A 23,642-nucleotide genomic window follows, 5' to 3' on the forward strand; every position below is an offset into this window, starting at 1 on the left:
CCAGGCAGCTTGCAGGGCAGCTGTGCTGTTTTCTGGTGGTTGTGCAGAACTCTCTGCCTGAGTTGGGTGCTAACTGGGATTTGTGGAGGTCAGAGGTTAGAGGTGAGATTGCTGGAAAAAAGCTGATCGTCAGAACAGTTTCTTCCTGCTTTTGGGGAACAGGATAAGGAATTTATTCTGTGTACGATTGGGCAAAAATGGCAAACAGGACCAGGTTTTCTATTTATATATTTTGGTGGAATAAAGGAATTGACACACACATAGTCACAGTGAAAGCGGAAAACTTTGATAGAATGCATGGCTGAATGAGTTAATGCAGGTAATTAAGTAAATCACAAAGAGCTTTGCATGCCTTGCTAATTTCATCAGCACAGTAGATGCCCCTCGGCAAACATCATTGCTCAAAGCAGAAGGTCAACTGTCTATTTTCAGCTAGGAGACCTCTGGCCAATACTCGGCAAGCCCTAGCAGTTATAGATTTTCCACCTTGTCTTAGTAGTTTATCAATAATCAATGATTATCCTGCTGTTTGTCAATCCAGGATCATTTGACTGAACGTAAAAGCAAAGTAGTGAGGCAGAAGCTCAGTGCAGCTCATCTCTCATGCCCTGCAGTCACATCACTTCAGCACATTAAAGGCATTTTTGTAAGAGGCTACGTTAACATGGGGTGGGAGTGTGTAGGAGGTGGAGGGGAATTCAAGTGCCTCTCCCCACTTCTGTCTTCACATCAAATAACCACAGTGGAGCTAAGGGGGGCAATAGACTGGGACTAATTTGATTAAATGTGTCTATGGTGAAAGGATCTGATGGTGATGACAGTTAACGTCTTGCCTGACAGGAACAATATCAGGCACAGACCTCAAATTTTACCGGAAAACACATGCACAACACACACATGCACGCACGCACACACACACACACACACACACACACACACACACACACACACACACACACACACACACACACACACACATATTTTGATTCATACTTCTGCCGAGTCCCTCATATCAGGTACCATAATGGAACTAAAATGCACAGAGCGGCCATTAAAAGATTCATCAATAAATTCCTTTCAAAATAGTCCAGTAATAAGAAATACAACCAAAGTTGTCTTACCCTTTCCAAACTGAGGTGTTCTTTCCTCTACAAATGTCAGCTTGATCTGAAAGCAAGTTGTGTAAAAGTCATAACTCACTTTATGTGTGTTTTGGGGGGCAGTCAGAGCTTTCCTGCTGTGTAGCACCACAACACCTGGCAACACTGCTTACACACAGCCATCCATCATGGCCCTCACACTCCAGTACTGTGGGTGTAAGTTTGCCACAGCATGGTGTTGTGTGTCTCTATGAAAAAATATACTGATGAGTAGAGATGTTCTGATACCATTTTTTCCTTCCTGGGCTGCACCAATTGGTCAATTAATTGATTGGTTGATTGAATGGAAATTAGTTGCCAGCTATTTTATTAATCAGTCAATCGTTTTAGTCATTTTTCAAGCAAAAACTTAAAGCATTTGGTGGTTACAGCTTCTGAAATGTAAGGATTTGTTCCTTTTCTTTGTGACTTATGATAGTAGATACAAAGTCTTTGGATTTTGGACTGTTGGTTGGACAAAAGAATCAATTTGAAGCTGTGGGCTCTTGGAAATTGTGATGAGAATTTTTCACAATTGTCTGACATTTTATGTCATTTTTAAGCTCTGAACGTGTGTACGGAGGTTAAAGAGCACCACAGTGTGTTTATTTATCCATTACTTAAAATGTGGTAGTTGTACAACTTTATTGGAAAAATCCTACATACTGTTGATTTGTCTATGTATGTACCATGGATGATTGATATATTCATGATAATAAATTAAATGTTAGCGTGCTGTGATGCTGACTGTTATTTGGTAATCTCAGTATTTGCTCTCTACCATGAACAGCAGTGCAATTGATTTCTTGTAACAAATGATTGACCTCAGGCTTTGCAGCTCTTTGAGCACAGAGGGGGGACGGTACAGCGGTGGGTGACCTTAATGGCTTTCAGGGCTTTTATGGCGCAGGAGGAACCTTTGTCAAAGAGAGCATTTATTAACGAAAAAAGGGCTAAAACAACTTAAATCATTATAAAATGCATACACTCCTGTCGGGTGTGTGGTTCACTATAAAAGACCTTTTTGTGATTTACGTTGGGCCTCAATTGCTTGCTGCTCGGCTAGTGGTTGACAACAGCTCAGTTTCAGGGAAACCTTATCCACGCAGGATGTAGCTGTTCCACTCCAATCATCACCTTCCTGCGGCACTCAGCAGGTCTGTAGCTTGAGGTAATAGGCAGCTCTGTTTTCTGACATCCAGTGGACCTGACTGAGATGGATGAATGTCTGAAATACATCAATATGTTTAGGGAGAGAGGCAATTCAGAAACAGGTAATAAGATGATCATCCTTTGGATCGATGTTGTAGAAGTGGCCACGACAATGTTTTAATGCCATTTAATAATATCTAATGTGCTTTAGTTTTGTGTCAAAGCAAGTTTTGTGACGGCTCATAGAGTGAAATGCAACACCAGCTTTCACAACAAAGAAACACCTCAAGTGAAAGGAGTTTCCTTTGAGTTTAACTTAAAAAGACACCTAAGAGCTAAAACATGAATACTCTCATGGTTACAGGGAAGAATTCTACTGTACAAGACAGAGAGAGCTTTGTGTGACATGTAGGCCAATTCTCACCTTATTGCCCTTCGGTAGAGTTACAAACTTAATATTGGCTGAAAAAGTGTGTTTTGATAAATGTTGCTGTGTTACAATAAATCAGTTGTTTTTACTCAAGTAAGCTAATGGTAAAATGTTTTAGCCTGTTTTTTAGGTTTTCCTAAGTTTGCTCCTATCTTGGCTGTTCAGGGTGGTATGGGTTGGATTCCCATAATAAGGTGAACATGTGAGGGATAAGACTGTGGAGTCATTTGGTTAATGTTTGATGTTACTTGTAATTTGAATTGCTACTCTGGTTTCTGGTGTGTATTTCTAAAGAGTGGCGTAAGTAAGCGTGTGGAGGCTGGGCACATTACTTGTATGTGACTCAATAATAAAAAACATAAATAAAATCAAATGTTGTAGAAGAAACATGAATATTTAATTTCACTTTGGCACTGTTAATACAGAGCATCAAATGTATTTTTAATGTATATTAAAAGTTGACTTGTTGTTCTGTTTTGCTGCAGGTATCTCATCTTTTGCAATCCAGCCGACGTCAATAGTGGTGACACAAGGCTCAGTCGCCAGGTTTTCCTGCAAAATCAGTGCACACCCTCCTCCAATCATCACTTGGGAGTTCAATCGGGTCACATTACCCCTCACCACTGAAAGGTATGCGCTCTGATGTTTTCAGTTTAACTTCATGGTCTTCATTTTTCACATACTTACTGGACAGCAGACTTTTTTGAAGCAACTCTTTGCCATTATCACTTATTCAAAATGTTTTGTTGCTCCATACTACAAGTAATAAATACTACATTGTATCTGAATGTGTATCTGTTATCACAGAATCACAGTCCTGCCCAGTGGTGTTCTTCAGATTCACGGGGTGCAGCAAACAGATGCTGGAAATTACCGCTGCATTGCCACCAACATTGCCAGCCGCCGCCGAAGCACAGAGGCCACCCTCACTGTCACCCCAGGTGAGTCGGCCTACTCTCGTTCTGCAAGTTTGTTGTGTAAAGGGCATCAGCACACTGCAGTGCAGTGAAATATCTATCAGTGGGAACTTTGTGTTTCCTGTAGAGGTTTATTTTATCAGAGAAATTTGAGAGGTATGACTTAATGCAAACATTGACCACTTAAAGTGACTTATAGGCAGCTTGTAATGTATTATGTCTGTACATCAGTAATTTCATTACTTTATTGAAAGCACCCAATGACCACTTAGAATAAGTTATAATCACATTATAATGAATTTTAACAGTGATTATAATGCATTTTAAAATGGTTACAGTGTATTACAACTATGACAATTATAATACACACTGAGCCCCTGATCAATGAATGACCAAGAATTATGAAATGTCACGACTGTATAAGTCATAATAATTTTTATGTGTTATTATTATTGTTGTAAAGCATTATAAATATTTATGAGTGCTTATAACTGTAATTATGCATTGGTATTAGCATACTATAATGCATTATAGGTATTTTTATAATACATATAATTTGTAAAAGTGCCATTTTCACTTGAATCTGTCATGTCCATCACACCACATGGACTAAAGCTGTCTTCCTCCCCCTCTTCTTCCTCCTCTCTCCCTGCAGCCCCCAGGCCCCAACTTCCCCAGAGGCCACGCATCATCGCCGGGCCACAGAACATTTCAGTGTCGCTGCACCAGAATGCCATCCTGGAGTGCATGGCCACAGGAAATCCCCGACCCATCATCTCCTGGAGCCGAGCAGACAGCAAGTCTATTGATGTTTACAACACCAAAGTGCTGGGAAATGGCAACCTCATCATCACAGACATCAAACCCCAACATGGAGGAGTCTACATGTGCAGAGCCACTACTCCTGGCACGCGAAACTATACCGTCGCTTCAGCCAATGTCACTGTGTTAGGTAAAGATAATCTGTAGTTTGGCTGTATATGTTTAGATTTTGTATTTAGAATTAAAAAATGTATTCGTATATGTGTTTCTCATTGATGTCATTCTTCTAAAGCCCCGCCTTCCTTGGTCGAGTGGCCGGAGAGTCTGACCCGTCCACGTGCCGGCACTGCCCGCTTTGTGTGCCAAGCTGAAGGAGTACCAACACCTCGGATCACTTGGCTCAAGAATGGAGAGAAAGTTCACTCTAATGGTCGTATCAAGATGTACAACAGGTATCTTTCTCTTTATTTGAAGGATCATTCCTGATATTCATAAATCCGTTTTCTGAATAGTCTAATGTATTTACGTCTGTATGCACAGGGGTAATGAACACAGGAACCCTAACTCCTCATGAAACACTTGTTTTAACAGTCTTTGTTGGCCAATTTTAAAACAGTTTATATAAATAATTCATACTGTCCTTACAGTAGAAAGGAAACTGAATAATTTACAGCAGTGCAAATGGGGTTTTAGTTGGTTTCCCTATAATTTGCTCCTGCTCTTTATTCAACTGTCAGTGCTTGTTAAAGGTAATTATAGCATAATTACAATCTGGTAAAAGAGCCTGAGGATGAAGCCATCTGTGTGTGTCCATCTATGTCCCACAGCAAACTTGTCATCAACCAGATCATCCCTGAGGACGATGCCATCTATCAGTGCCAGGCAGAGAACGAGCAGGGATCGGTTCTCTCCATGGCGAGGCTCATTGTAGTGATGTCTGAAGATCGTCCAAGCGCTCCCAGAAATATCCGAGCTGATACCGTGTCGAGCTCCGCCATCCTTCTGGCCTGGGAGAGGCCTCTGTATAACTCGGATAAAGTTATTGCTTACTCAGTGCACTACATGAAGGCTGAGGGTGAGTAGTGTGTAAACAACAAGAGAGAATGGGGGTCATATTTTCATCGTGTTTTTGTCACATGGGGGTATTATCTTTATCTCTTGTATGTTGTACAAACAAGCTGTTAAAATTAACATGAAATGAAATTCTTCCTTCCTGTAAAACAAAATATGACGTGTACTTCCGTAGGGTTGAACCAACCAATTTCAACAAATAATATCATAACATCCACCCATCAATCATTCTTCAACTTTTAATGGCATAAAGCTGAGATTCTTTAGTTAGCTAGCTAGCAACAGTACGGTACGTTTGGTTATGACATGCCCAGTATTCAACGTTCAAATCAAATGGTTTCTCTTGGAAATACATCATGATATGGAAGTTAAATTGATCTGGTCTTTAATATTTACATATTTCATACTTATGGCCTTAATGGCACCAACCCTGACACAGGAGAAACAGAGATATTGTCTTTTTACTCCATGTTGTCCCCTGTTGTCAAAACATGATGTCTACATTACCCACAATGCAACTAGACTGATGACAGCCAGGGTAGATATTTGGGTGTGTTATGCTTTTGGTGGCTAATCGGACCACCCAGCTCATCCTGATATAAGTGGCATCACTTGAGGTAATTCAGACTTCACATATGCAGCAATGCTGCCCAAGTCCTGCAAATAGAGCTTGATGTACAGTATAAAATTGGTGGAGTTCTCCTTTAAGGCAGTTGGAAATAGTCTTTTAGGAATCAAATTCTGCAGCTTCTTGTCTAGAAAGTATATTGTGGGAGCTGACTCTGCTTTGTCAGTTCTATGTTGGTGGGCACACTGCTCCAAAGTAAAGAAGAACAACGGCTTTTTCTTGACAAACAGGAATAGGAACGGTCCTCTCAAGACCACAGCCTGGTGGAGTTTGAAGGTCCCTTCCTTTTGGCCTATAAAATGCAGAATGCAAACAAAACTATTCACAAAAAGCACAAGGGTTGTAGTGTGGCCACAGAGAAGCCTTTCAGCTTTCCTGGGAACTCTTGCTGTTGACAACAAGAGTCACATTCAAACAATGCAACATTTCAGAAAAAAATTCAGCTTGTCCATTCAAGCACTGCACTTAATTATAATGCCACTGACTTCCGTTGGGGAGGTGAAACGTACAGAATTCAACTGGGTAAAAAAGAACACCTGCTCGATTTTGCTGGGGACAAGGAGGTCAAAATAAAAAGAACAAGCTGAACAAATTCTCTTTTTCATTCTTGAATAACTGACATCTGTCAAGGATTTCTGCACTTATTTTAGATTTAGTGACACAATCTCCTTGGCCCCATTTACACAGAATGGCTGTTCATTGATGCTGACAGAGTATCAGACTGTACGCTCTGCACCTGAGGTTACTGACAGAGAGACTTGGCACTAAATGGAGGCACTAATGAAAGGAGGAACTAATTAGCCCCTGTGATGGAGTGTCCTAAAGTGTGTATTCTGCAAGAGCAGTGGGAGGGTGTGAATTGGACAGGAAGGGAGACTTTGTTGCACTTTTCAGAGAGGCTTACTGAGGCATTCAGACTAGGGAGAAAGCTTTTTTGTTTACTCCACAAGTACCTTGTTTACAAGGTCAGAAATCACACCAGGTACTTTTCCCCCATCGCACAAATGCAGCTTTTGTGTGACTTTGCTAATCTTGTCTAATTAAACAACTATTACTCAGTAGGTCATTTGGAAAAAACTAGTGCAAGTGATTATGTTTCACCTAATATTCAAAAACCTTTTTCCATTGCAACAACAGAAACTTTTGCCATTTTTGCACACTTTCTGGATCATTTTGATCCTCTCCTCTTTTTATTGTGCAAAACCTGCTAGCTTGAAATATGCTGTAACTGATATTTTTTTACATTAGACAATGTAAAAAAAATGAAATACAAAACAATTTTTCTTTATCACAAGACAAGGCAGATTGATTTTTGGGAAAAATTAGCTTTTCATTTCATCATACTGCTGATTTGCTTTATTTTTAAATGAACCTGTGGTACTCCTCTTACGATGTTATCATTTTTTCCAGGATTAAACAACGAGGAATATCAAGTTGTCATTGGAAACGATACAACTCGCTACATTATTGATGACCTGGAGCCAGCTCGCAACTACACCTTCTACGTCGTGGCCTACATGCCCATGGGAGCCAGTCGTATGTCGGACCATGTGTTCCAGCACACGCTTGAGGATGGTGAGGAATGCACCCAGTGAAAGTTATAAACTATATAATCCCTCCCACAGCGAATACAAAACTAGAATGAAGTCATGTGTTAGAGTGAGATGGACAAATAAAGGAGAGACGGTGCTATTATTGATCCTTAAACAGACTGATGGGAGCTCAGAGGATGTTTGTTTACAGAATATATTAACTGCAGTGCATGAGCTTTGTTATTGATATAACATATCAATAACATATATGTCATCGTGCCTATGTGCACAAGATCATGTGTGTACATGTATTTTTGTTCCATTTGCCTGGAGTGTTTTGATTTCCAGGCATATTTCATTTGCTCATGGTCATGGCCTCTGGTCAAAAGCTGCTGTGTATCTGTTCCACATGGCTGAAGTTATAAAATTATATTACACAGCTTATAGGGCAAGCTTGAGGTCACCTTAAATAGGTGCTCTGATAACAATTAAGGTATATTCTAATTTGGTAAGTACAGTAAGTACATGAGAGATTGGCTTTTGATTAGTTGAATATGATTTTCACATGAAAGTATTATTTAAAAACAAGATGTGTAGTTGTATCATATACAGTGGTTCCATGATAAACTGAAGCCACCATTATTTGCTTCATCTTCCAGTTTTAGGGTCAGTTTGTATTAGGATGGCTGATATGGATAAAATACTATATTGTTGTAAATTTAATTATATTGCAATACATTGTGATAATGTAAAATTCTGGAAAATTTATTGAAGGAAAAAAAGGAATATTGCCAAAAACTGGCCACTGTCGGCCTAGCAACCGGTGATTGAAGATATGTTCCAATAAATAATGTCACAAAATGTGAAGAAAGGAAATATATAAAAATGTACTGTATACCTTCTGGATTCAGGTTTCTCTCTTTTACCAAACTAAGATGAGCTTTAATTGCATGGTTAATTTTATTGCCTCATTAACCACACTTTATTCAAACTTCACAGACAGAAACAAAATAAAACTCACAAAGATTTTTTTCTTCCAAATTTTGTCACTTTAGGGAGACTTTAATATTTTCTTTGGCTCCCAGGACTTCTTTTGGTCTTAACCTCCCTGTCTTGTCTGTCCACAGTTCCCCTCCGCGCCCCTGAGCTCAGTCTCACCAGCCACAGTCCCGTGGACATCCAGGTGTCTTGGCAGCCCCTTCCAGACAAGCTGAGTCGTGGCCGTGTCTCCGCCTACCGCTTGTCATATCGCACAAGTGCTGAGAGTACAGCCTCACAGGTGGAGTTACCTGGAGAGCAGACCCAGCATCTCCTGGAAAACCTGCAGCCTGACACCATCTACCTCCTGCGTATTGCTGCTGCCACCAGCATAGGGTGGGGCGAGCAGTCTGCCTGGACGTCCCACCGCACCCCGAAGGCATCCAGTGCTCGAGGTACAACATTTGGAAGAGTCAGCCACATAATTTCTGAAATAGCAGCATTGTAGCCAAGTCAGTTGTGCACATTGAAAAACTATTAACATCTGTAGAGGAATTTTGACCCAAAATAAGAATTATCACTGAACTCTCTTCTATTTAAACCATGAGAAAGAGTAAAGAGAGGAGCTTGCTCTAATAATCTTGTTAAGGAATTGCGTTTGTTACTCTGTGACCTTTAGCCTGCACTGTCAGTAACATTGGAAGGGCTTCAGTCATGGGTCATAAAGGGAGCAACTCAGGCCTCTGGGTGGGAAAGAGTATACGGCTGCTTAGAGCCACATCTGAAGCTTTGAGGCGGGGGAGGGGAGAATTTGTTTTTCCTGCCCATCTCTATTGCCCTCTGTCTCCAGTTTAAACTGCGACAGGAGTCCTCCATCGGTAAACTCCATTCCCCTCATTCCTAAAATAAAAATGTGTGAAATCGCTCCCTCGACTGCTAGTGTGGTTGTCTCTGGTCTTCATTGAGTGTGAAACAGCTGGTAAGGCTAATGGATGGTAGTTTCACTTTTCAAAGAAAACTCCTGCTCAGGAACCTCACATGTTTGTCACATACACACTGGAGACAGCTCAGTTTTCTAAGAACAAGCTCCTGTTTTCTGAAAAACTTTCATAAGTTACACATCATGGAACAGCATCTTTTAAGTCTTGCTTGTCTGAAATGACCTCCAAATAGTATTAATTAATAGCTGAAATGAAAGGAGTGGCAGCTGTTTATTTAGACTCACAGGGCAACATTTTGCTTGCATGGACCTTTATCCTGAGTGTTTGTGAACACTTTGACCTTTCTTGTTCTAGTGTAGAAGTGTAATCTATCTCAGAGTATCATTATCAAAATATAAATGATTTTCTGTCTCTGTCCTCTTTAGTTCCTCTGGCTCCCGAGCTGCATTTGGAGCCTTTAAACTGCACCACAATTCTGGTGAGCTGGCAGCTTGCTCCCAGGAACTCAGCCAGCGTGCAAGGCTTCAGACTCTTCTACCATGAGGAGAGCCAGTCGGAGAATGCCCCGGTCCAGCTGCGTGCCTCGGATAATACACACACCATCGGAGGCCTTGGTGAGTTTTGTTTCAGATCATTTCATTAATCTCCTGCCGCTGTGGTATCTGATATGGTATGCTCAACACATGGCAAAATCTTTTACATTACAAGTTCTCTTTGACAGTTCTGACAGTTTGATCTGATTTTAGAGCATCTTGCTGCATAGCTTTGCATTTTGCCAAAGAAAAAGTCCTTGTCTAAAACTTCTATAAGTTCTTAGTGCTCTAAAAGGCCGTCTTGAAGATTTCAGTCCTGGTTGATTTGGCAACACCTGTAGTTACAGGCAATAACAGCAAATGCAGTTTTAATACCACAAGTCACAGATTTCTGGGAGCAGAAAGCAAACTGTTGCCATGATCTGATTTTCTGTGGTACATGGGATTAGTCTGTGAAGTTGGTTACTTTACTGAGAAATTGGAGGTATGCAGCCCGTCGCCCAGAACTCTCCATCTAACTTAATAATTACTTGCTGCAATATTTCAAACTGAACCGCTGTCAAAAAAAACCAAACATGACTGATGTCTTGTTTCGTAGATGCACTTTTAATGAATGATAGACACATTGCATCTCTTACAGAATTTTTTTATGGCAGTGTCACCACAGACACACAGTTCATAATCCTGAAAAATCTAGATATTGCAGTATTTCTATCAGTGGGCCAGAGGCTTAATCACCATCGTGTTACCTCATTTGGCAATAAATATTTAATGATGACTTAACAGACATTTATTGATATGAGAAGCTTTTTATTTTGACATTAAGGTATCAGTTCCTACTGGTACTGCCAGTTAAGATGAGAATTTTTTTTTTTTTTATAATTTATTATTATTGATTATTATTATCACTATATTAGTAGTAGTAGTATTTTTGTCATCCAGTTCCTTAATTAGTCTGAATATTGGCCTTACTATACATAAAGGTTACCATAAAAACAACCCAAAAAATTTGAAAAGAAGGATTTGACCAAGCACCCTTATCTTCTACAAATCGAGGCGTTTAATTAAAAGCTTGCATATTTTAACAGACATTTAAAATGTTTAAGCTGCCAAAAGCTTTATTACAATACTTTGTGGTGAACAAATTTGGTTCAAACCAGCATCAGCAACTGTTGACAACTTATGAGTGATTAATTGCCTTAAAGTCTTGTCATGTGTCAAGCAGCACCATTAGCTGTGGAACAGAACAGCACCACATCCCACTTCCATGACCTCCCAACCTCTGTGCAGGATCTGTGTGTGTGTGTGTCTTTTCAGCAGCTGCTGGATGGTGTTTGGGCCATATCACAGCTCTTCTGGTCTTTAGGTCAGATTCATTTTGACTTTTTTTTGTTTGAGAGAGGAAAGGGGGATCAGGCCAATGCAGTGGACAACTGACCATCTGTGGCCGGAGGGGGTCAACCAGGTGGTCAGCAGCTGAATTGTAAATTAGGAAGCTCAGTGCTCAGTGCTCAGGATCAGGAAGAAAGACAGAAAGATGAGGAGGTACTATAAATTACTTTAGGTGTTAAGTCTAACTGCTGCAGGCAGTTAGCTAGTTAGATACTTACTTCAATGGTTTAAACACTACTGCTATTGATGCTAGTGTTACAACAATACATTAACTGTGAAATCTACTGATGAACACTAATGTTGATAAATTTACAAAAAAACACTCAACTAACTAGCTAAATATGATTTAATCTCTGGGATACCAGTTTAATATAAGAATTTCAGATTGTTTGTGTTTTATTATTTTAATTTCTCTGATATTATTTTATTTTACTGTCATTGGTTGTATTAGTGGGATATGCAGTTTTCAAAGTTGCCTGAGTATTTCCACAGCTCTTTCTTTCTGCGTCGGATTTCCCTGAATATTGAATAAATGTTCTTGGAAGACGAGATAATGCTAATCCAGTCAGCAAAAGTAGCAAATCAAAAATAGAGCTTGAGCTGAATAAAAAAAGAATTATCTTTTTGTTCTTCTTTGATAAAGGAGCTTTGCAGGGTTGTGTTTTGAAGAGAGGGAAGCTGTTTGGTGGAGGCAGATTTATTATGTGTTTTATGACTGCTTTGAGCGGTGTTGCTGGAGGAGCATTGACATCAAAGACTATCATTGTGTTTGGCTTTGGGAGCCACAAAGATCATTTATTAGCCAGGACTTAAAGGAAATGCAGCCTCTCACCAGCTGAGCTGCAGGCCAAACAATGAGCGTGTCTTGTGAGCTCACTGTGTTGAAGTTCTGAGATTTCTTTCTCATGAATTAGCGGCAGCACTGTGCACAAGGAAGAGAGGTGTAAAATGCAGCATGTGACCTCCTGTGTGGCAGCACATCCTGCACCAGAGAGAAAAAAAACCTGCTGTGAGGAATCCTGAGGACTCTGACTAAATGGCTTTTGCTTTTTACCAATTATTACTTCATTCTACAAGATATCACTTTTTTATATTATTGTAGCTGCACCATTAATCAAATGCAAATCTGTTGATATTGCGTAGTAGGGATGCAATTAACAATTATTTTCATTATTGATTATTCTGTTGATCTGTTGACATCAGTGAGTTTAGAGTTGATGATTAATTTAATAGTTGACATCTAATTGATTAATCGACTAATCATTGCAGCTCTATTGCACAGGCCATACAAGAGGTTGTTTTAAAATACTTAAGAACATTTTGACTTCAAAAAGAAGTAGAAGCACATTTTACAAAATTCAAGAACGTCTATAAATTTAGAGGCAATCGTGATATAAATCCATACTAAAAAATGTGTTGATGATAGCATAAATGGGGAAGAGTCATAAAATCAGTGAACTCATGCAGTAATGCCAGTTATGAAGCAACAGTGTATTTGCTAACATTAGCTGCCATAAGCAAACACAACAATATGTGTTAGCAAAACAGACACATGGGAAAGATCACATTATACATTAAACATTAACCATAAGAATATTGTTGGCATTTAGGATGAAGCACATCTTAAAGAGCTAGATTTTTGTGGCATGTGGACTCTGTACCGCCTCCCAGAGCCTTCTTCATCCTTTCTGTAAAAAGCACATCAAAGGCTTTTGGGATTTTGGCTTTTGCTTGCCATTGATGCAACCCTAGATAGTTAATTCTTTAATAAGTGTAATGATTTGAGCGATGTTTTATTGCAAACATGTTTCACCTTTCATTTGCAAGACTGTGTTATTTCTTTTTTTTTTTTAAATTAACATAGTCTCTCTTTAAAGGTGATAGGACACAACTTAGATCTCCTTACTGTCAACTTACTTACTTCAATAATTGGACAATTTAATTATGAATAAATACAGTTAGTTGCTGCATTCTTATTAAATGATGACAAATAGTAATGTTGATATTTACTCACAATGAGCACATGGCCTGAGTGGAAAGAGAGTGGACAGGGCTTTTGTTTATTTAAATTTCTCTGTTGTGCGGTAACAGTGAAATGATATTAATGAGTAGGAATATGTTCATCCTGTGGGACTATTTCTCTGTTCGTAATTTGTGTACATGATGCACTCTTCCCGCACTTCCATTCATCAATCACTGTGGGAGAATACCTTTTTTTGACAGATTACCTATGAGACACTGTTTAGTAAATGTTGTAGCTGCATATTGAAGATTTGAGTCTACATTTTGTGTCCTTGAGGCTACCAAATGTTGAATGTTTTTTTTCAGCAGGTAATCTCTGCAAATTAAATCTGCTGTAAATCTTACTGTAAATTACATTTCCTATAACTCCTGTGATGTTGGACCCAGCAGCCTTCTCTTTTTGTGCCAATAACATTGATTTCTGAACTATCAGCTGTGGTAAAACTGGATGCTGCTGATTCAGCTCTGTGTACAGCTGTAGAAGAAGGACATGGCTCTGAGCTGACTGTTAAATTATGACGATCCAGATGATTGAAAGCACACCCTGAGAGACAGGAATGTGTTTGAGAGGCTCCAGTTGGGTATAAATGACACAGTGATGTGACCTTTCCTTGCGTGTGTTTTCTCTGCTTGGCCCATGAGAGGAACAGTAGTCGTAGTTGAAGTTTAAATAACTCTCATACCTGTTGGCACCAGACAGCACTGTGTGTACAGCCATAGATTTATCTCACAGCTGCAGGCCATCTCACATCTTGTTGACTCCTTTTATTAAACACAAGGCAAAGCGTGCTCACTGTGAAAACTAGATTTGTACTCTGGCCATCAGTTTAAAAAGGTCATTTTCTGCTTAACTTGTGTGTGTGTGTGTGTGTGCATGTGTGTGTGTGTTTCAGTATGCGTCTGTGTGTGTTGATTTGTGCGAGTAAGGGCAAAAGAGAGAAGCAGAAAGAGGGGGAGGAGAGTGAGATGATAGATGCTGGTGTGAGGGTTCATGTGGGAGTCGACATTTATGGCCTCTGTTCAGGCCTGGCTTGCTGCGGCCTGGGGGGCCTTTCGCAGGCCAGAACAAAACCTCAGGGGCCAAGAGGATCTGCATTTTGGCTGTAAAAAAAAAAGGGGGGGGGGCACAAATGGCTTAAATATGCCTTTAATATAAGCAGTGCAGTGTAATTTATGAGAGTAAGGCCACATTTATCCCAGTGGGAAGGAAAATGTCCTCACATAAGGCAGAATGCAGCACTGTAAGAACATAATGTGTTGTAATGCAGACACATGTAATTTTTGTAGCTCTAGTTCTATGTCTAATTCTGAGACAATTAGTTGATCAATTTATAATGAATTGGCAGCCATTAAAAAATCTTTTTATTGCAGGTTAATGTAAGATACATTCCTTCTTGGTACATAAAAACAATCTTATTTTTGCATTTTCTTTCAAGAGCAACATAGCAGTGTAAAAGAATGTACAGTTGCAATTATGTGGTGGATTTTAGACATATCGTTGGGCAAGGTTTATAAAAACCAACGCTCAAGTTAGAAAACAAGAGGACAAACCAAGACAGAAACACAAGGAAAAAAAAGTATTAAACAAATACATAAACACATAAGCTATGTACAGTTACAATTCTGACAGGGTTAATAATGTTGATCAATCATCCCACACCTTCGCCCTCACTCAGACCCTTTTAATCTCTTAATTGGCAAAAACTGATAGTCAATTAATCATTTTAATCTTTAACATTGGCATTTCCAGCTTTTGAAATGTGAGGATTTGCAACTTTTCTGTCTTTTGTATCACTGTAAATTGAATGTCATTCAGTTTGGAACTGCTTGTTGGATAAAACTAAAAATTTGGAAAGGTGAACTTTAGCTCTGAAAATTTGTGTTGCATGTTTTTCACACTTCACATTTCCTCCACCATTAGTTATAGCATTAATATGAGGATCGTATGGAAAAGCAGGCTATGTTTGATGAAAAATACCAACTGTTTTGTTACCAGTGGTAGAGAGTATATTTATTGGGTTTGTTGAAAGCTCAAGGTGACGTCTTCAAATGTCTTGTTTTGTCAGCAGCCCCAGAGATATTCAGTCATAGATGATTAAAGAAGCTAGATATTTTAAGAGGCTGAAATCAGAGAATTTGGATATTTCTTCTTTAAAAATGACTCAGAAAGATTAATCGATTATTAAAATAGTTGGCTGTTAATTTAACAGTTGACACCTAATTGATTAATTGCCTAATTGTTGCAGCTCAAGTTAGCAGAGTCTCTTTTAAGTAGTGTATGTTGTGGATGAATAAGTAACATCCTGGTTGTGTTTAATGGAGTTGTTTGTGGACACCCCAGGATATAATGACAATTGATTTATCATATAGTGGTTTAAGGTAAGAGCTTCAGGTGTGTGGTCCATTGCGAGTGCAAAACAACCCTGCCCTTATCAGAACACTGTGTCATCACCTATTAAGTGGCATTTTATTTTGACTCTTCCCTGTTTTTCCACTCACTTCCTCTCCTTGACCCTCCCCCTTCGGAGAGAGCCCTATCGCCCCTCCTTTTGCAGGATTTAGCTTGCCCAGATTCCATGTCAAAGGTCGTGGCCCAGATGTCACAGCTTCCCCCCTTGCAGAGCTACTCTCTCGCATAATTACGGCAGGCCCATTGTATTTTGGGGCTGGGTAGAGGTACATGCTACATGCCTGCTCCTCTGTAGAGGTGGACACTGAGGCATAACAAACTGGGAGAAACTGGATAACAAGGTGGGCATTGTACTAAAAGTACTGGGCCTCTGGTTTTATTTATCTCTTACAACAATAAAAAGAAATATAACATGAGAACATGTTTTCCTGCTCAGTGTTCGTATACTGGATGTTCATGATGCAGTTTGTATTGGTGGTTAGTGTGTTAGTGTTTTTCTTTTACTTCTAGTTGTCTTAGCATAAAGCCATATAGTTGCACTCAGGCAGAATCTGTGAGCAAAAGAAGAGGCTCATCTCTTCTCATATTCTACACCCATGACCTCAGATTCTTTCAGAGTTTAATCTCGGCCTGACCTGCTGGCCCTGCTCAGGCTCCAGTGAAACTCCTCAGGGCTGCATGGGGGTGCTGGACTCCACTCCTCCTAAACTTCTCAAACCTTCATGGACACAAAATCAACTCCTGTGGTCTCCCTCTTTTCTGAAGCCCCTAAATGTCTTATACAGAAAAATAAGTTCGTTTATTTTCTGCAGAGTAGACAGAAATGCAACAGTGATAGGATTTAAAATGTTCTGATCATATTTCCTCATGCAAAAATAGCATTGCCCAAATGATTGTCATCTCCTTCTCCCATCAAACTGCAAGCATTTGGGAAACATTCATTAAAGTGGTTGGGAATGAGTGTGCATTTTCTTAATCTGTATTAATATTGTATGCAACATTTAAATCGGACCTTGATCATTATTCTTTTGGGGGTAAAAGGGACATTTGGTCAGATGGCCTTTGTTCAGCACAGGGTCTTCAGGGTCACTGAGGCCTACAACTGCTGTTGACTGTCAGTGACGCCCTTCCCAGGGGATTTTGTCCGTGGGTTTAACCCCTAGATTCTGGACCTGAATAGGAGTGGCCACTGACCACTGACCAGCAGGCCTGATGGGGGCTGGAGAGAGAGAGAGAGTCTTCTTCGTATTTGCAATCAAAAGACTCACCCTGCTGACAGGGTGATGGATAGCGGAGCTCTTCTGTTCTGCTGGACAAACTGACCAAAGGACTTGCGGCACTGAGCATCTGTCGCACTGCAGCCTCACCTCTAGTTCCCACCATACCATCAAATCAGAAAACCCTCACTGACCCCACACCCACTCAGTTCAGGTCTCTTTCATGTATCACCTCTGCTTCCTGTTGGCTGTAGGGATCACACTGTCATCTGTCTTGGTGTTGTGGTCCAAGGTGAATTAGTGAGTGTTAGTGAGAATAAATCTCTGTGAAGTCCAGATCTAAGATACAGGTTGAACTTTGAGTGTTTTTCACATTTCTATGATCTGATTCATTCACACGTTTTGATTTCTTTCTTTTTCTTAATGTAGACCCAAGGAAGAAGTACCATGTTAAGATTCTGGCTTATAATTTTGTCGGAGATGGCTACCAGGCAGACCAGACTATCAGCACCCCTGGATGTGTCTGTAAGTCCTGCAGTATTCTGCAAAACATTTTTTTTCCAGTCGCCGTTATTCACTGCATTTATAACTACCAAACTGGGGAAAATAACATTACACTATATCATGTATTTCTCAGCTGTTAGAGATCGCCTGGTGCCTCCTCCACCTCCTCCACACAATGTGTACGCCAAGACTAACAGTTCAACTGCTGTATTTCTGCACTGGGCTCGGCCAGCCTTCACCTCCAGCAATGCGGTCAACTACACTGTCCGCTGCAACCCAGTAGGCCTGCAGAATGCTTCCCTGGTGCTCTACCTGCAGACGTAAGAATTTTTTCATAACACAACCTGTTTTTTTGATTTTTGGGCTGGTCTTCACAACAAGCTGAACAGCACTTACACATTTGAAATATTATGGCATAATAAAGGTGTTGTCTTTATAAGATTAAGATGAACAGTCCATTATTTTTACATTCATCAGACATGGAATTGTGTTTTAGTTCTGATGGACTGTAATATTGATTAGGGCAGCTGTAATACATTTATGTGGTCTATTATATGTAACTACTTGGAGAGGAGAGATTCATGAAAAGTGGAACCAGATGTATAACACATGTAACTGTGTGTTTTGTGTAGCCTGTAACAACTGTATGATGCTACAGTTCAGCTCTTTATTTCACACCAAGTTATTGACAATAATTTGACATTTGAGCAGCAGCTGATCATCACTGCCTCAGCCGTTTCATATCATCTAAACTGTTTCTTTGCAACAATTAACACTTAACACTTACTTTCCTCACACATGTTGGGGGAAAAGTTTACAGGTCAAGAGAACCTCTTTTCCCCACTGCCACCACAGCTCCACATCACCATCTGCTGGGCAAGACATTTTATTAAGGGACCTGTTCACAAACACACTAAAACTTCACATCTGTGGATTGATTTCACTAACTATATCATATTATTTTGAAAGACACATAGCTGTTAAAGTTACTGAATGGATTGTTTTTCATTTTGTGACACTTCTGCATCAAATGCCATTGTGTACATTTTATTAGAGTGGTCTTTACAACTAATACCTCTAAACCTCAGCAGGTCACATTCATGAATTGATTTCATTTTGATTGATTTGAATTGATAGATCCTCCTCTAGGAACAAGGAAATGTAGCATGTTTTGAATGGCTGGCTCTTTAAGCCTCTGTTATGTCTTTCTTCTGCAGGAGTGAGCAGAGCCTCCTGGTGTCAGATCTGGAGCCCAGCACTAAGTATGAATTTGCCATTCGCCTTCACATCGACCAGCTGTCCAGCCCCTGGAGCCCTGTGGTCTATCAGAGCACCTTCCCTGATGGTAGGATGTTTTAAAACTCTCAGATATCAACATGGAGATCTTAGGCCGTACCAAATGGCATTATATCACTTTCAAAGCTTCTATTGAGGTTTTATAATGAGTTTGAAGTCTGTCGTCATATTTTATGATGTTATCATCCTTAAAAAAAGGCTACAAAAAAAATCAATTTGAATAAAGTGATTCATTGGATTAACTGAGTTAGTCTTGTTCATTAGAGCCCCAATACATTTTATTATTGTGGTTATATAACTGTAATTTATGGTTATGTTATATTGTTGGTAGACCACCCTGTTAATGCAGGTGCATGATTCCCTTTGTTGTTTTTGAAAGACTAAATGCCAGCAAATGTAGATTGAAGCAGATTTTTTTGCTAAATAATCTATCTTTATTCAATAAACTTTAACTTTTGGACTTAACAGCACTGTGGAGTCAGCCGCCACTTGGATCTGCTTTAAACAGAATGAATAGACATGCAAAAAAACACTGAAAATGTTATGAATGAGGCTTTGTTACTTTGGAATTCAAACGAATTAAATAACAAATTTAAACAATTATTTTAACATGTTAAAGCTCTGAGCTATTTACCTTGTATTCTGTTTTGGTGTTCATTGTATCTATATCCTTGTTCTTTTCCCATCCCACCAAACAGCGCCCACTCTGCCCCCTTCCAATGTGAAAGTGACTCTGATTGAGGAGGACACTGCGCTGGTTTCATGGAAACCCCCAGATGAACCCAGCGTATCTGTGACACATTACACCATCTTGTATGCCTCCAGACATGCTTGGATAGCTGGGGAATGGCAGGTGCTGCAAAGAGAAGGTAAGGAGGAGTGTGAATGAAATGAGTAAAGAAGGAGGTCATACAGGTGTGCAGGGGAGGGGGCTCTACAAATCCTTCCTCCAGTCTCACACAAATGGTCCATCGGAAATCAGTAACTCATTTCATCCTTCAATCTAAAAGTCTCTGTTCATTGTGATCCCTGAATGGTGCCAGGACAGACCGAGCTCACTGCTTTTGTCTTACTGATAAAAGACCAGCTTGGAGGTTTTATGTGTTTACAACAAAGACTTTGATTTACCTTTTCACACCAGTTTGAACCACTTCTATATATAAAAACAGACCCTATATCTCCGACTGATACACTCTATTCAAGTAGATTTATAATGTCACAGATTCCCATCAAACTGCAGCACTGATGGATGCATTTAGTTCTCTTTTTTCTTGTTTGCATTTGATCAAGGGCTAACAATTATTTTCATCATTGATGAATTTGCCAATTATGTTCACAATTAATTGATTAAACATTCAGCTTCTAAAATGTCAAAATATTGTGAAAAATGCTCATCACAGTTTGTCAGTGACCAGTCTTCAAATTGCTTCTTTTGTCCAACAAACAGTCCAAAACCCAAAGACTCTTCATTTACTATCATAAATGACAAAGAAAAACAGCAAGTCCTTACTTTTAGATGCTTAGATGTTATTAGACATTTTTGCTTGAACATGACTAAAATGATGAATCAACTATCAGAATAGTTGGAAACTAATTTTCTTTAAATTGGCTAATCAATTGAGTAATTAAGCTCATATTTGTTCCCATCTTAAACTAAAATATACAGATTAATGCAACTCCAACACTAATTCTCATTGTGAATAAGCCAAAAGAAAGCACACCACTGATCTTCAGAGTTTGTATGTTTTCTTTGCTGCTGTAAAAAGCAGAATCTTCTGTCTCTGTAAAAATCTGTATAGTCAACATATTGAGTTCATGTACAATTGTTTAAACCACTAAGTTAGACATAACTTTCTCCATGACTACTGTATATCAGGGGCACAACAATGGAAGATGTTTTAAAATGGGTTTTGCTGTGTAGTTAGTTTACAGCACACATTTTATGGATAGGTCTAAATTCATACTCTACAGCTAACTTAACAGTTTCTATTAATTTGAATAGAAGATCACATTACAACAGTTTAACAGAGATCTGGGAGCCTTTTTTTGTCTTTGAATCTACTGTTAGAATGGGACAAATTATTAATTGTGTTACACATAAAGTGATACTTTAAAAGAAAGGCTCTTAGAGATATAAACTGTGAGAATGATCTGTACATAGAAAATGATTAATATTTGATATGATTAAGGCAGAAAGAAATAAAGTAAAACTGAAGAGGTCAGAATATCACCACATCCTAAATGTCTCAGGCATTAGTAACTATAAAGCTCTTGCTGTATTCGGTGTGTGAGGCAGCATAGGTGTTAAGAGCAGATGACCTTAGGAAACATACAAAAACGACACACAATTCCCCCTTTGCCACTGGTGACGGGGTCAAAAGTGAAGCCATTCACAAAGGCCCTCTGGCTCAACCCAGCCCCCTACGTATCACCTCGAGCTGAACGTCCACCCCCCTTCGGTCTATGGTGGGACCCTGGTGGTGTATATACTGGGTGGTATTGGATGAGGGAATGTGTATGGCCCTGATCCCCTGACCCCCTGCTCTTCCCCTCAAAAGATCCTCTCACATAGTCTCACCTCTCAGCCATGAGGATTGTGTTTATGTTTGTCTTTCATGTCTTTCAGTGCATAACATAGTTCTGTTCTTCAAAGGTCAGCTGACTGAAAACATCAGATGTGTGTGTGTGTGGATCTTGGCAGCAACATATTAGAGTAACAGAACTATGCGTGTTTATTCAAGATTATCTCTTTGTTAGGTTGCTTAAACAATCAGTGGCAAGCATCAGTATTGCACAATATGCAATATGCTGCAAAAAAAAAACAGATCAGATAAAGAGTTTTAGAGGCATTATTAGGAGGATTTTTTCCCTTTGGATAGAGACAGGCTAGCCATCTAAGCTAAGCTAACTGGCTACTGTTTCCAGCTGCACATTTAGTGTTTAGATGTGAGAACGGTATCAATCTTCTCATCTAACTCATGGCAATACAGGGAATAAATGTATTTCAGTGGCTAACTATTCCTTTAAATATTACACCTAAATACAGATGAATACCCAACTGTATGTAATCAAAAACTCACAGCCCACTTAATACCTTACATTTTACCAAAGCTTTAAATCACGTTGCAGTCCTCATCAGTTGATTATCATATCACTTGAGTCTGGAATGGAAGTATGACTCCACACAAAGCTAGTCAGTGGGTCTAGATTTAACATGTAAAATTTTCAAAATACTATTTTCAAGGCCAAAAATTAAAATTTATCATCTTACTGTGTCCAAATAATATTGGATACTTCCAAAATGAAAGGGGTATACATATTATCCGGTCAATATGTTGTTATATATATGTTTAATTACAAGCTCGATCAATGAGGCCACAAACATGGAGTTCAAACATGTTCTTGAGGTGTCTGTAGTTCCTGATGGTCTACGAATATCACTTCGCTGATTCCAAATACATCTGGGCTTCAATCATGTTGTTGAAGACCAGTAAATAACATTAAAATGACAAAAACCCTTCTTAAACAGTGTATTCATGTTGTACAATTAAACACTGAAGTTACTTCTCACCCACAGGGAGCATCACCATGGCACTGCTGGAGAACTTGAAGCTCGGCCACGTCTACTTGGTGAAAGTTTCTGCGTCCAACAGCATGGGTGATGGGCCATTTTCTCATACAGTGGAGCTGACAATACGAGCAGATCTCTCCTCTGGTCACGATCCCCGGTTCTCCCGTGGTTCCACACACTCCACAGGTCACTTGATATCTTACAATCGGGGTCTTTGTGTCATAGAACTTGGCATTGATTAAGCTCTTTGAGACAGCACTACTGCAAATGATTGATTATCTGACAGTGTTGTCTTCATCCCTTACAGCCTTTTCTGATGGCTTCTACCACCTGGACCAAAAGTCAATGACAGGGATCACTGTGGGAGTCTGCATCGCCCTCATCTGCATCATCATCTGTGCTTTCATAATTGTCTGCAGAGGCAAAAACAGGTACTTAGTATGTCTGAACACAGTGCCAGCTATGCTCGCCATAGAAACAGGGACTGATATATGTTGCGTTACAGAAAAAGTCCAGTTTCCTTGAGCGTCCTCTGTTGGTAGTGATGTCATGTTTGTTTCCCTACAGGAAATTTTCAGCTGTTAAAACGTACAGAGAAGGAGTGAACGCATCTGCCTCGGCTGCAGGACATCTGGGCTCAGAAGGACAAGCTGAGAACGCTGATGTGGCCGTGCCAATGATGAGTCAAAACCACTTCATTGATGCCAAGGTACTCAGCACTTAGTGCAACATGTAACATGGTCACTTAAAAGAATATTATTGAACTTTTAGGTGACAAAAGATTAAATGCAACTCAGTTTTATTGTCATTATACTTATACTCAGGTATACAGTATAACAGAACAGTATAACAGTGCAAAAAACAGCAATGCAATACAGTGCAGAACAACAGTAAACAGCTGTAGAATAGTATTGTACAATGAGGTAGTATGGTAGTTTGTTTGAGGTAGTTTAAGTATACCAGATGGACAGCAGGAAGGTGCAGTAAGCCCAACATGACAAATTGTAGTGCAGTAGTAGTCAGTATGGTAAGAGTAAAGGTGAAAGGGATGAATAAATGACCTAATAATGTAATGTAATATAGTATAGCATAATATATAATCATGTTTTACATGCATTAAATTGTACATATAGATACTAATTATAAA

At 39.5% G+C, this 23,642-nt stretch overlaps 1 protein-coding gene across 2 annotated transcripts in view; it reads left to right on the plus strand.

Moving 5' to 3' along the window:
• prtga (protogenin homolog a (Gallus gallus)) overlaps positions 1-23,642 on the plus strand; it is a 33,720-nt gene that overhangs the window by 8,955 nt on the left and 1,123 nt on the right. For both annotated transcript variants that reach the window (XM_084717984.1, XM_084717976.1), the window contains exons 3-17: positions 3,207-3,351; positions 3,529-3,662; positions 4,294-4,590; positions 4,693-4,852; positions 5,228-5,475; positions 7,510-7,674; positions 8,759-9,064; positions 9,976-10,164; positions 17,554-17,649; positions 17,762-17,948; positions 18,846-18,973; positions 19,623-19,793; positions 22,502-22,681; positions 22,803-22,926; positions 23,063-23,204. In XM_084717984.1, coding sequence (XP_084574110.1) covers positions 3,207-3,351; positions 3,529-3,662; positions 4,294-4,590; positions 4,693-4,852; positions 5,228-5,475; positions 7,510-7,674; positions 8,759-9,064; positions 9,976-10,164; positions 17,554-17,649; positions 17,762-17,948; positions 18,846-18,973; positions 19,623-19,793; positions 22,502-22,681; positions 22,803-22,926; positions 23,063-23,204 — 2,672 coding nt within the window. The remainder of the gene's footprint in view (positions 1-3,206; positions 3,352-3,528; positions 3,663-4,293; positions 4,591-4,692; positions 4,853-5,227; positions 5,476-7,509; positions 7,675-8,758; positions 9,065-9,975; positions 10,165-17,553; positions 17,650-17,761; positions 17,949-18,845; positions 18,974-19,622; positions 19,794-22,501; positions 22,682-22,802; positions 22,927-23,062; positions 23,205-23,642) is intronic.

The sequence above is a fragment of the Lutjanus erythropterus genome, chromosome 1 (assembly GCF_056507025.1).
Source record: "Lutjanus erythropterus isolate fLutEry1 chromosome 1, fLutEry1.hap2, whole genome shotgun sequence".
Taxonomy (NCBI): Eukaryota; Metazoa; Chordata; class Actinopteri; order Lutjaniformes; family Lutjanidae; genus Lutjanus; species Lutjanus erythropterus.